The sequence below is a fragment of the Triplophysa rosa genome, linkage group LG2 (assembly GCF_024868665.1).
Source record: "Triplophysa rosa linkage group LG2, Trosa_1v2, whole genome shotgun sequence".
NCBI lineage: Eukaryota > Metazoa > Chordata > Actinopteri > Cypriniformes > Nemacheilidae > Triplophysa > Triplophysa rosa.
This window is the reverse complement of record NC_079891.1, coordinates 13,815,217-13,828,363: the sequence shown is the minus strand read 5'-3', so window position 1 is coordinate 13,828,363 and position 13,147 is coordinate 13,815,217. Positions and strand designations below refer to the sequence as shown.

At 45.9% G+C, this 13,147-nt stretch overlaps 1 protein-coding gene across 1 annotated transcript in view; it reads right to left on the bottom strand.

Moving 5' to 3' along the window:
* iqgap2 (IQ motif containing GTPase activating protein 2) overlaps positions 1-13,147 on the bottom strand; it is a 62,407-nt gene that overhangs the window by 29,130 nt on the left and 20,130 nt on the right. Inside the window, exons 7-14 of the mRNA XM_057328956.1 lie at positions 12,130-12,243; positions 11,854-12,032; positions 11,300-11,387; positions 10,435-10,598; positions 10,262-10,349; positions 8,898-9,058; positions 8,279-8,445; positions 8,032-8,156 (exon numbers count right to left, since the gene is read on the bottom strand). Of these exons, the coding sequence (XP_057184939.1) occupies positions 8,032-8,156; positions 8,279-8,445; positions 8,898-9,058; positions 10,262-10,349; positions 10,435-10,598; positions 11,300-11,387; positions 11,854-12,032; positions 12,130-12,243 (1,086 nt within the window). The remainder of the gene's footprint in view (positions 1-8,031; positions 8,157-8,278; positions 8,446-8,897; positions 9,059-10,261; positions 10,350-10,434; positions 10,599-11,299; positions 11,388-11,853; positions 12,033-12,129; positions 12,244-13,147) is intronic.

Genomic DNA, 13,147 nt, shown 5'->3' with positions numbered 1-13,147 from the left:
AACCTACAACATGCTTATTAGACCCCATTCCAACTGAATTATTAAAAGAGTTACTACCTGTTGCAATTGAGCCCATTTATAACATCATCAACTCGTCAATTAATCTAGGTCATGTACCAGGACCCTTTAAGCTGGCCGTCATTAAACCTCTTATCAAAACAAAAAAACTTAGACCCCAATGAACTTGGAAGCTATAGACCGATTTCAAATCTACCTTACTTGTCTAAAATACTGGAAAAAGTATTGTCCACTCAGTTGTGCTCTTTCTTACAAAATAATGACATACAGAAACAATTTCAGTCACGCTTTAGATCGCATCATAGCACTGAAACTGCGCTCGTTAAAATAACAAACGACCTGCTTCTAGCATCTGATAAAGGTAACATCTCATTCCTAGTCCTGCTTGACCTTAGTGCTGCGTTCAATACTGTAGACCATAAAATACTTTTAGATCGTTTACACAATTATACCGGTGTTCAGGGACAGGCACTACAATGGTTCAGATCTTACATATCAGACAGATATCAATTTGTCCACTTAAATGGGGAATCGTCAAATCTGACGCAAGTAAATTATGGATTACCTCAGAGAGTGGTTTTAGGACCCTTGCTATTCTCCATATACATGATGCCCCTTGGCAACATTAGAAAACATGGAATTAGCTTCCACTGTTATGCAGATGAGCTATATATCTCATCAAGACCAGATGATTCCTTTCAGCTATCCAAATTGGCAGAGTGCATCGAAGATATAAAACATTGGATGACTACTAATTTCCTTCTTTTAAACTCTAACAAAACATTACTAAAACATAACAGAAATATTACTTATCGCACCAAAAACATGTAAACAGACTATCATTTTCGGTTAAAATATCTCGGATTATAACCTGCAAATTGAAGGCTGCACTGTTACTCCAACAAATACAGTTAAAGACCTAGGCGTTATATTAGACAGCAACCTGTCATTTAAAAATCACCAAATGTCACAAACACAGCCTTCTTTCACCTTAGAAATGTTGCCAAATTACGAAATATTCTATGTTTTGCTGATGCAGAGAAGCTTATTCATGCATTTGTGACCTCAAGACTTGACTACTGTAATGCACTACTTAGTGGTTGTCCTGCATCATCTATAAACAAACGTCTTGGTTACGGATGTAATCTCAGTTCCCTGATGGAGAGAACGAGACGTTGTGTCGAGCCGACAGATGGGGTTCGCTCTTGAGAACCTATCGCTTCCGACTATTTTAGAAAAGGCGAATGAAATTGGCGAATGAAATTTGCATGCCGGACTCCACCCCGGATATCCGGGTATAAAAGGGAGACGGCGTGCTGCATTCATTCACCTTTGGTCTGAGGAGCCTGAGAGCATCCCTCGACCGCTGCGGCATTGTGGCAAGAAGGACACAACGTTTCGTTCCCTCCATCAGGGAACTGAGGTTACATCCGTAACCAAGACGTTCCCTTTCTGTCGGTCTCTCGACGTTGTGTCGAGCCGACAGATGGGGTTCCTATGGAAAATGCCACAGCGCTGTGCCGCGTCACAATCTCTAGCGGAGCGACGCTGACTAGCCTAGGCGAGTCAGACGTGAGCACTAGCGCGAAATTGTAACCGTCCAGTGGAGAGGTAGGGGGTCCCAGAGCTTTTGAAGAAAAGGTGGGAAGCCCCTGCCACCGGCCGTCACAGGCGGAGGCCTTGATTCTGTAACAGCGAGAAGCCGCCCGGCACCGTAAGGGCCACTGGGTAAGCATTATTCCCCCCTGGGGGAAAAACGCTACAGAGACCACTACCTACCGTAGGGAGGAATTAGTGGAGACACCAACATGGTCTCACCATCAGGGGAGAACTCATGGGAAAATGTGCGGACTGAAGGAGTTAACCGCAAGGTGGGAGTCCACCTAGGGAGGGTTGCCGAGGTGGGAACCATTCATGAGGATACATCAGACGGAACCGCCCACTGGGGGGGGGTTACCACGTCTGGAGCACTAGGTCGAGTTAGAGCAATGTGGTACGTAACTCAACTGTTCCCCGGCCTAAGGGGGCAGGGCTGGGCTGCCAGGAAGGTGGTTAGTGATAGATGGAATGCCTGTTCTTTACCCAGTGGGGAAAGAAGGGAGGCGGAAATAGCCGCTGACCCACCTAAGGAAGGGGGGAAGGGTTTTCGCAGGCGTACGCCCTACCAGCTGCTGGTCCTACATGTTGCCCTGCAGGACGCGGGCTGACACCGGTTCCACGCGGAGGTTGTAGAACCTCGCGAAGGTGTTGGGCGTAGCCCAACCCGCAGCTCTGCAGATGTCTGCCAGAGAGGCGCCCTGAGCCAGTGCCCATGAGGAGGCTACACCCCGAGTGGAGTGTGCCCCCACTCCTAACGGGCAGGGGCGATCTTGAGATCGGTATGCTGTAGCGACGGCATCCACGATCCAGTGCGCCAGTCTCTGTTTGGAGACAGCCCTCCCCTTCTGCTGACCTCCAAAACAGACAAAGAGCTGCTCAGAGCTTCTGAAGCTCTGCGTGCTGTCCAAGTAGAGGCGTAGTGCGCATACTGGACACAACACGGATGGGGTAGGGTCTTCCTCCCCAGTGGGGAGCGCCTGCAAGTTCACCACGTTGTCTCTAGGGGGAGTGGTGTGAACTTTTGGCACGTAGCCGGGCCGGGGTCTCAGGATAACGTGAGAAACATCGGGCCCGAGTACTAGGCAATCTGTGGACATGGAGGGTGCTTGTAGGTCCCCTACCCTCTTGGAGTGTGAGCGCCATCAGGAGAGCCGTCTTTATGGAGAGGTGAGAAAGAGCGGCATCTCTGAGGGGCTCGAAGGGGGGGGCCTCTTGAGGCCCGCCACCAAGGTCGCAAGAGGGTACGGAGCGCGGACGAGGCGGTAGTCTTCTCGCGCCCCTTAGGAACATAATGACCAGGTCGTGCTGTCCCAGAGGCTTCCCAGCAACTGGGTCGTGATGAGCGGCAGTGGTGGCTACATACACTTCCAGTGTGGGGAAAGGACAGCACGTTCCCGATCGAGCAACTCCGCAGGTCTTTTCATCTTCGAGAACAGCACCAGGACAAGAAAAGGAGCCACTTATGGGCGTATAGCCGCCTAGTGGCCCGGGCCCTAGCCTGAGTGATGGTCTCAACCACCGCAGGGGGTAGGCCACTCAGGATCTCCTCGTCCCGTCCAGACATGGAAGTTCCAGGGGTCTGCCTGGGATGCCATAACGTGCCCTTCCCCTGGGTCAGGGGGATCGGCCAAGGGGGAGCTGTTGTCAAGAGCATTAGCTCCGAGAACCAAGTCCGGTTGGGCCAATAGGGCGCAACTAGTACCACTTGATGCTCCTCTTCCCTGACCTTGCACAAGACCTGTGAAATGAGGCTCACTGGGGTGAAGGCGTACTTCCGCTTGCCCCGCGGCCAGCTGTGTGCTAGGGCATCCGTGCCGAGGAGTCCGGGGAGGCAACAGGTCCATCTGTGCCTGGCTGAACTGCTCCCATATGAGCCGGACTGCACGGGGATGGAGTCGCCACTCTCCGCGAGGCGTCGACTGACGAGAGAGTGCGTCGGCTGTCTGGTTCAGGTCGCCTGGGATATGTGTGGCTCGCAGGGAGCTGATCACCTGCTGACTCCACAGGAGGAGGCGTCAGACGAGTCGTGTTAACTGCCGTGAGCGAATGCCACCCTGTCGCTGATATACGCCACGGCAGTTGTGCTGTCCGACTGGACCAGCATGTGCTTTCCCTGCATGAGAGGCTGCAGCCCCTTCAGTGCAAGTAGCACGGACAACAACTCTAGGCAGTTGATGCCAACGCAGGCGGGGGCCCGTCCACCGCCCCGACACTGCGTGCCCGTTGCACACGGCACCCCAACCCTGCAGGGAGGCATCCGTCGTTACCACGACGTGCCTTGACACCTGCCCTAGGGGGACCATTGTCCGCAAGAAGGTCATTGAAGACCAGGGGGTCAGGGTGCATCGGCGGTGATGACCATTCGCTTGCTGCCGGTGTGCCATGCTCTCCAGGGAACCTGACTCTGTAGCCAGTGTTGGAGCGGTTGCATGTGCATCAACCCGAGGGGGACCACCCCCGCCGAGGACGCCATGTGCCCCAGGAGCCCCCAGGACCGCTGACTGCCTGAAGTGTTTCAGGTAGTTCAACACTGACTGAGCGCGCTCTGTAGTCAGTCGCGCTGTCATGGAGACAGAGTTGAGTTCCATACCGAGAAAGAGGGTGCTCTGCATGGGGGAGAGCTTGCTCTTTTCCCAGTTGACCTGTAGCCCCAATCGATCTAGATGCCGAAGCACCAGATCTTTGTGTGTACACAACAGATCTCGCGAGTGCGCCAAGATGAGCCAATCGTCGAGATAGTTTAGTACCCGCACACCTCTTTCCCTGAGGGGAAGGAGGGCGGCTTCCACGACCTTAGTAAAGACCCGTGGAGACAGGGACAGACCGAAGGGGAGGACCCTGTACTGATATGCCCGCTCCTCGAAAGCCGAGGGAGGAACGAGACATGAAAGTACGCGTCCTTCAGGTCGATTGCCATGAACCAATCCTGACATCTGACAGACGTCAGGATGCGCCTCTGCGTGATCATCCTGAACGGCAGCTTGTGTAGGTGCTTGTTCAGGGCACGCAGATCTACGGTGGGGCGCAGGCCCCTGCCTTTCTTTGGGAAAATGAAGTACGGGCTGTAAAACCCGTTGAACATCTCGGCTGGAGGTACGGGCTCAATTGCTTCCTTCGCCAGAAGGGTGGAGACCTTGGCCCGAAGCACCATCCCTGCCTCTGACTGAGGTAGAGGGGATGCCCCGAAACTTTGGCGGGCGTCTGGCGAACTGGATCACGTAGCCGAGACAGATCGTCTTCCCTAGCCACCGTGACGGTCTGGGAAGCCGAAGCCAGGCTCCCAGGAACCGAGACAGGGGGACCAGGGGTTCGATCTGCTTCATTGTCCCCGCGGGGGGTGGTTCGATGGCTAGCAGTACGGAACCCTCGCCGTGGGGAGGCCCCCGGGGAGGAGATCCGCTCTGCTGTTTTTCTGACTGAGAGTGCTGAGGGCTGGTGATTATAGTCAACGTTGCGCCTCGCCGTGACGCAACGTTGAGTTGCCGTCCACCGCGGGTCGGCACGACGATGGAGTGGCTGGGTCGGGCCCGATGGTAAACTCGATCTCTATGGGGTCTTACCGTCAGGGCCGCTTCGCTTTCGCCGCGGCTGCTGATGGGGTGATAGTCTCCTCTTCGACGTCTCTTCCGGGGGGGCCGCCTGAGTGGGAGACGCCGGAGCCGGAGGGCGTCGAAGAGGACCAGGGCTGCTGGGAAGCAGATGGTGCACGGCACTAGACAGCCGAGTCGCGGCAGGGGAGGATATGCTTGATATGCCTTACTGTCGAGAATTGCTGCTCGACAGTATCACCAAACAGCCCCCCCTTGCGAGATGGGTGCGTCGAGAAAGCGGACCTTCTCGGCGTTAGGTGTCTCTCATGGACCACAAGTCGCCCGTAGTGTGAGGTTGGTGGTGGCGCGGAGTTCCTGCTTGGAGCCACGCTCAAACCCGAGGCACCGTGTATCCAGCCGCGAGCGCCGGGAGAGGCAGTGCGGGCACTGCAACCCAACGCTTACGGCGGCCCGGGAAAGCATGGCTGACATTTTGACGTCCGCTTCTTCCTGGGCTCGACCCCCCTTTGGTTGGTTTTTCTTTGTATTTTTTGTTTTTGTTTGTTTTTTTTTTTCCCCCCCCATGCTGCAAGGGGCATCTCATCATCATCACGCACTGTGTCCGAATACGTGGTTGAGGAACAATACGGTGGGACGTCTCCTGGGGAACGGTCTGACGAGCGAGACGGGGTGCGAATGGTCCGTGAGCCAGTGGCTGGTGGATTAACTCTCACAGTAATCCTCATATCACCCTCGCTGCTTGCCGTAGTCCTGCCGTCACGGAACGGGGAGCAGACGAGGTGGTGGCTGAGTCCTGTGGGAACACAGCTAGCCGTGAACGCAACGTATGAATCGTCAACCGCCCGCAGTGCGGGCAGGACGTATCCACGACGTCTGCCCCAGCGTGCTGGAAGCAGACATCGTGTCCGTCCCCCTCCTCGATGAGTGTGTTGCACCCACGAGAACAGCGGGACATGCCACACTGGAGGTATTTGCTCTTTTAGAGAAAAAACTCGAACACTTCTGGCACTGCCAAGATGCCCAGGGGAAGTCGCCGCAGGAAGGGACAGTCCGCTGCATTACGTCGTACGATTCCAGCAGTAATTCGGCGTAGAGTTTGAAGTCTCGAAGTTGATCATGTGTGAAGGCTCCGAAGAACAAAAGGTGAATGAATGCAGCACGCCGTCTCCCTTTTATACCCGGATATCCGGGGGCGGAGTCCGGCATGCAAATTTCATTAGCCAATTTCATTGGCCTTTTCTAAAATAGTCGGCAGCGATAGGTTCTCAAGAGCGAACCCCATCTGTCGGCTCGACACAACGTCGAGAGACCGACAGAAAGGGAACTACAGTTAGTTCAGAATGCAGCTGCCAGAGTTCTAACCAGGTCAAGAAAATACGATCACATAACCCCAGTTTTATCATCCTTTCACTGGTTACCCATTAAGTATCGTATTGATACTTATAAAGCCTTAAACGGTTTAGCCCCTACCTACATAACAGAGCTTCTATCACATTACAACCCATCACGCTCTTTAAGATCTCAAAACTCCGGACTTTTGATAACACCTAGAATAACTAAATCCACCAAAGGGGGTAGAGCTTTCTCGTACGTAGCACCTAAACTCTGGAATAGCCTTCCCGATACTATTCGAGGGTCAGACACACTCTCCCAATTTAAATCTAGATTAAAGACGCATCTTTTTAGCCAAGCTTTCACTTAATGCATAGTTAATGAATGCCCATCCCAAGGTAGGGAGAGATTCCACCAGGCCCAGATGAACGTCATATGCCCATCCCCAACTAGAGATTACGCCAGCTTCATCTGAAAATCCCGTGCCATCCCAGCATATTCTCAGGCAATTCCATCACCACCCAAGAGAAAAGCGACCATCTGACCATCCCAGCTCAGACAATTCCATCCCCAACCAAGAGCAAAGACGGACTACTTGTCACATTAATGCTAAATTTACAATAATTGGTATTTAATGCTAAATTTACATCACATGACAGCAGTTTGAAGTTATGCTGGGTGGTTGTTTGTGGGGAGAAGGGGGGGAGGCTTGTTGGTTGTGGTTTGGGGTGTTTCATTTGTTGGGGCTGTGTGGGTCTGGTTTGGTCTTGTTTTGTGGTCGATGTCGGACAACGGAGGAATAAAGTTAAATTACGCCATTACTATTTTCCCCTGGTTGTTCCTCTGTTGTCTGGTGTCGATTGCGGAATGGGACCTGGTTGGACCTGCACGGTTTCGGCGAGAGGGGCTTCCTGGGTCGTGGCTGGTGGGCTCTCCCTGTTCTTCGTGGACGTTTGCTCGGTGGCTTTTGGTCGGGGTCACTGAGTGCAGCTATAACACATCAGAGGAGATCTGGCCCTCCCGGCTGAGCCTGGTTTCTCCCAAGGTTTTTTTCTCCATTTATTCATCAGTGTTGGCTTGCTCACCGGGAGACTGCATTTATTTATTTATTAGATATTATTTCTTAGAATGATCTTGCTTGGTCTATAAACACCATGCACTGTGCTGTGTTTTACCTTTCTGTGTTTTTCTGTTTTTCTTATTTGCTCCTGTAAAGCTGCTTTGGAACAATGCACATTGTGAAAAGCGCTATATAAATAAATTGAATTGAACTGGTTAAAATTGCACATTTCTCTGGGTTCAAACATTGTTGCAAACACTTGCAATAATGTAAGTACACAAGTGAACAAAATGTATAATACTGTGCTAGTGGTTTTGGGATATCTTAATTGAAAAATCTTATATATTGTGCTTCTAAGAGGGCTTTACACAGTATGCGGCACAGGCTTTGGGCGTATTGTTTATCAAAATTCATGCTGGGCACCATAAATGTCTTGACAAGTTTACAATTTTTAACATTTGAGTGGCTTACTCTCATGTTCCTCGTGAACCTGAACATTGACAGCATCGATGCACTTCTGCACATCATTCCAGATGAGAAACTCTTGTCCCTGAGCGATGGACTCTGCTCTGAGGTTTATCAGTGTGTCGGCATATCTGAGTAGAACAAAACCAGCACAGTCACATAGTGAAGATAATTTTACATTGACTCACATGACACAGAGTGTCTTTATTAATCTTACACCCGAGTTTTTATCATTGTACAGCATCACTGGTACCTTTGCATGTTATCAGGGTCCAAGTTACTGAAGCCCAGTGGAGAGTCGTTGAGCTGCTCGATCACAGCCACAGAGTCTTTAGTATCCAAAACCTCATTTAACACAGACACGGCAGACAGCATTTCCACAGCCACACACAACTCCTCATGAGTGAGACCAGCCTTGTTCTGATGCATATGTAAAAAAGTTATTTCTTTATTTACCCCACCATACAGAATATGTTCTGTATTGCCCATTTTGTTAAATACTGACAATCATGTGAAAAAAGCTTTTTTTTTATTTTACTCTAACTAAATGCTAAATCTAACTAAATCTTAGCTGCACTGTTCATACCATCATTGGGAGTTGCTATCGGGTCAGTAGAGCCAAGCTTCCGTTTACCCTCCAAGCATGATACGCAACACCAATACAACATATTTAATACCATCTTTAATGAAATTTTTGAAAAATTATACATTTCCATAGTACACCACTGCACCTCCTAATGGGTAGGGATGTTGTCATGTTCAATAAAACTAACAAATAGCATAGATCTCTACACTGACTCTGTGACCTCCAGCAATTAAATCACTGTGTATTAATATGTGTGTACACAAAGGCAAACAGTAAAACAGCTGACCTGAGAGCCGATCTGTAGGCTGAAGAGTTCAGCCTGGTACAGGTTAGCAGCAGTGTGGTAAACAATGGGTAACTGGGCCTCTGGGTTCAGGAGCTGCTCCACTGTCTCTTCTGGAATGCCTCGTCGAATTGCTGCATTGATCGCAGCAACAGCTTCCTGCTCTGTTGCAATCAACAACGTTAAAATTATTAAATTATTACATTTAATGAAGAAGATTATGTACACACAAAGAACGTCTAGGTTATTATGAAATGTAAACAACGTATGCTGTCATTAAAGCAGAGACATGAAAATTATTATATTATTATTAGTGCTGTCAATCGATTAAAAAAATTAATCGGATTAATCACACATTTTCTGTGATTAATCACGATTAATCACACATAACAATAATATTTTAAAATATACTTTTACATTTGAATAATTTCACATTTAATCTTCAAATTGATGTAGAAACAACACATTTCTTTAACAGCGTCATTTTATGAATGAAAGAAAACATTTTGATATTAGTACTGTAACTGATGTCTCTATTAAATTGATTATTTTAACATTAATTATTGCCATTCAACAATATAATTGAGAAATATACAGAAATTGAAGGAAGTTCTCAAACACTTTACAGTCTTTAATGCTAAATTATAAATTAAATGCAGAAGAATTCTCATTAAAGCTACAAAATCACATTGATTTCTTCTTTTATTTTGTTCTTTGATTAACATTAGTGACAGGAGTCACAGCAGCACGTTTAAGAACGTGGCCCCTTTAAGAGCTGTCTCAGTACGCAGATCTGACTGTCACCGCACTCCCATTTTCACAACTCTTTGCATTCATTTAAGATTTTATTTTACACTTTGAAGTCTTGCTTAAGAAAACACTAGAAAAAACGGGCTTTCTGACATAATCGTGTATGGTTTTATCCATTCAAGCACGAAAGAGAACTTAACACGGATGCGCTGTCTGACAGAGATTCACCGACGCAGCCTTCAGCCCATGACTGTTTACACCAGACTGGACCTCGCGTTGCGTTTTGCCGCGTCCCACAGTTTAGAAGCTGTCTATCTTCATTGAACGCGTCAAAGCAACTGTTTAAAATCGCAATTAAGTGGTTTAAAAGCCTGTACACAAATAAGAGCGTGATTACATAATGTAACGCTAGACAAAAAATGTCAAAACAAATGGATGCTGCGTTAATTGCGTTAAATATTTTTCACGCGTTAATTTGAAAAAATTAATCGCATGCGTTAACGCGTTAATGTTGACAGCCCTAATTATTATATGAAAATGTATATTATTATATTAAAATATTTCTGTAAGAAAAAAGGGATATCAATGCAAAGATTACATCCAGGTGTGCCACATACTTCTTTTCTCGGCCTCTACAAACTCGTTACAGGAAGTGATGACCCTCTGAATCTCCTCCTTCTCCAGCTGAGCACTCGCACCAACATCCTATATACAGACATGTGCTCATTAAAGTCAAAATAATAATTCATTTAACTATGATCCTGTGGGGTAGTACAGACAGCTACACTACCTTAACTTTATGTTCTCTGTACGATGTGAAGTGCTCCAGGTAACAGAATGTGTTGTCGTCCAGGACTCCCACAAGGCTGAGGGCAGGTAACCTAAGGCTGGCCAAAAGGCCTTTCTGATCCTGAGCATCAATAGCCTGGTTTATTTGTAGAATAGCTGCGGATGCTAGAAGGAGAAAATCAGCCTTGTTTAACAAACATAAAAATTATTATTGCGTTTTTTTAATTCCAGTTTAGTATGACATAGTACTGAATATTACGCAGATTTTAAGAATTAATATGAACATTTTTGGTCTGTTGATAGCATACAGAAAAAAGCAAGATTTTTGATACACAAACACTATTTTTTGTAAATTGAATTGAACTCAAGAAGAATTATAGCTACAGTGTATATTTTGGGTTCATGGTTCTATTTACTATAGATTTATTACCATTTAGGTATAAATGTGATACCCCACCTAATGTAAGTGTATAATAGTTGTCAGTAATTTAGTAAACCAGATAATAAACAGTAATATAATTACTTAATTATCTTTATGTATTACAGTAAAATGAGTAATATATGTATAGATAGGCAAGGAATAATCCACGGCTAGCCATGCATTAAAATCCTTTAATGCACGACTAGCTGTGGATTATCCCGCTTATACCATGGTCATTTGCCAAGTTAAAGCTGTTTACAGTGTTATTTTGTTATTCAGACAGGTGAAACTTACAGTTATTTGTAAATAATTTAAACATTGATCAAACTGACTGGAACTACCTGTGCATTCAACGGTTTTAACGCACACCTTCCAGCCAATCAGAATGAGTATTCAAATAGACCATGGTATAATAAAATGTAGTACAGGTAATTGTGTCACTTACTGTTGACGTGGTCAACACTGTTCTGGATCTCCTGCTGAGTCAGTAATTCTTCATACACATCCCTCTCTTCAGTTGCAATAGAGGAACGCTAAATACATAAAAAGATAATTGTGACTCACATAACTGTTAATTTTTAGTTTTGATCAAATTGTGCACAAAGTATAATTTACATTTTTTAAATTTGCATTAATTATGGTTCTGACACGCCGCAATTCCCATTCACATACCCATCAAATCCCACCATATACACTGCAAACAACTATTTAATGGAGTCAACATCAGGTGATAATGAGGTCAGCAGATTGTGTGAGGAGTGTTAGATGACATCAACATTTAAGGAGCGTGGCTGATGCTTTGTTATTTTTTAATCAAATTCCTGCTGACTTTGTAGGTAAGGAAATGTTGGACATTGCTGAACAAGAGTCTTTCAACAGAAGCACAAACAATCAGAATTTGCATTTAACTTTTAGCTATTTTTAATACACAAGTTATAAACAGTAATTGTAATGAATAAAAAAATGTAATGATGTAACGAGACTCTACGTCTAGATTACCCGTGCAGAGGCTTGATTGTCTTTTCTCCTTTTGGCTTTGCTCAATGTGTCCTGGTAGGCCTCAGCCAGTGGCTTCTGTGTATTTCTCAGCAGGGCATTTGGGTTCTGCAGAGCCACCATCGTGCTCTCTGCATTTCTTTTATCTATGGCCTCGTTAATGGCAAAAATAGCAGCATGTACTGCAGACACATCCAGATCAGAAAGAAAAAAAACACTTTTAAATATTTATTCTATGAATGTTTACATTGATATAAATGATACAGAGTAGTCACTTACACGCTGCTTCATCTACTGAAAGCTCATTGGCCAGGATGCCCCCAATCTTGCTGAAGGCGGGTATTTGGATGCCATATTTCTCCAGTTCTTTTCTCATGTTACTGATTTCTTCCTCTGTGGAAAGAGAATGGAAAGAGAATAGCTGACCATATTTTATCATTTAAGTTACATAACCTAGTACATGATTCTCTATCACTTTGCACTGAAACTCTTGTTGATTATGTTTATGTCATTAAATAGAATAAATTTCCCTTTACGTCAATATCTCGTTTGTTTACATATTTGTTAGGTAGCTGTCTAATAGGTAGCCCTGTTGTGGGCAAACACAATCAGATGGACATTGTTTTAAAATATACCCTTCAGGATGATAGTATTATAATATAATAAAAATAAAATGCATTCATATTGACATAAGCGAACATTATCCATTACATCATTTTTGTGCTAACCTGTTAACTAGCACTAGAGATCCTAGCATTACTAGATCCTGTCCAAGACTTCAGATCAAAATAATGACAATGATTATTAACATCAAACTGATTATCTTTCCTGTCCCTTTAACTCATTCTACAACAGACATTTGTCAAACCACAACAGCGCTGCCAAAAAACCCTTGTGTTTCCACCTCCATCATTAGTTCATTACAGACCACATCATTATGAGCTACTATTTTCTTGATCGGGTATTCTATTAACAATAACACAATGAATGAGAGGAAGAGTTACACGTCAAGCTAAGCTAAAGCAGTAATTACCTGTCATTAGATTCCACTTTGGCCATAAATCAAACACAAACACAATTAGCCAAGTTTCTTCTAAGCATTATCTTTCACTAAAGCCCCTCTCCTGTTATCTCATGGTTATGGATGAATGTATGGATATAGTTGTGGGACTTTAAAGGGATAATTCTGTCATCATTTACTCACCCTCAGACCAACCTGTATATATTTTTTTTGTTCTGCTAAACAGAACTATGGGGTAAATTGACTCCCATGGTATTTATTTTCCCTACTATGGCA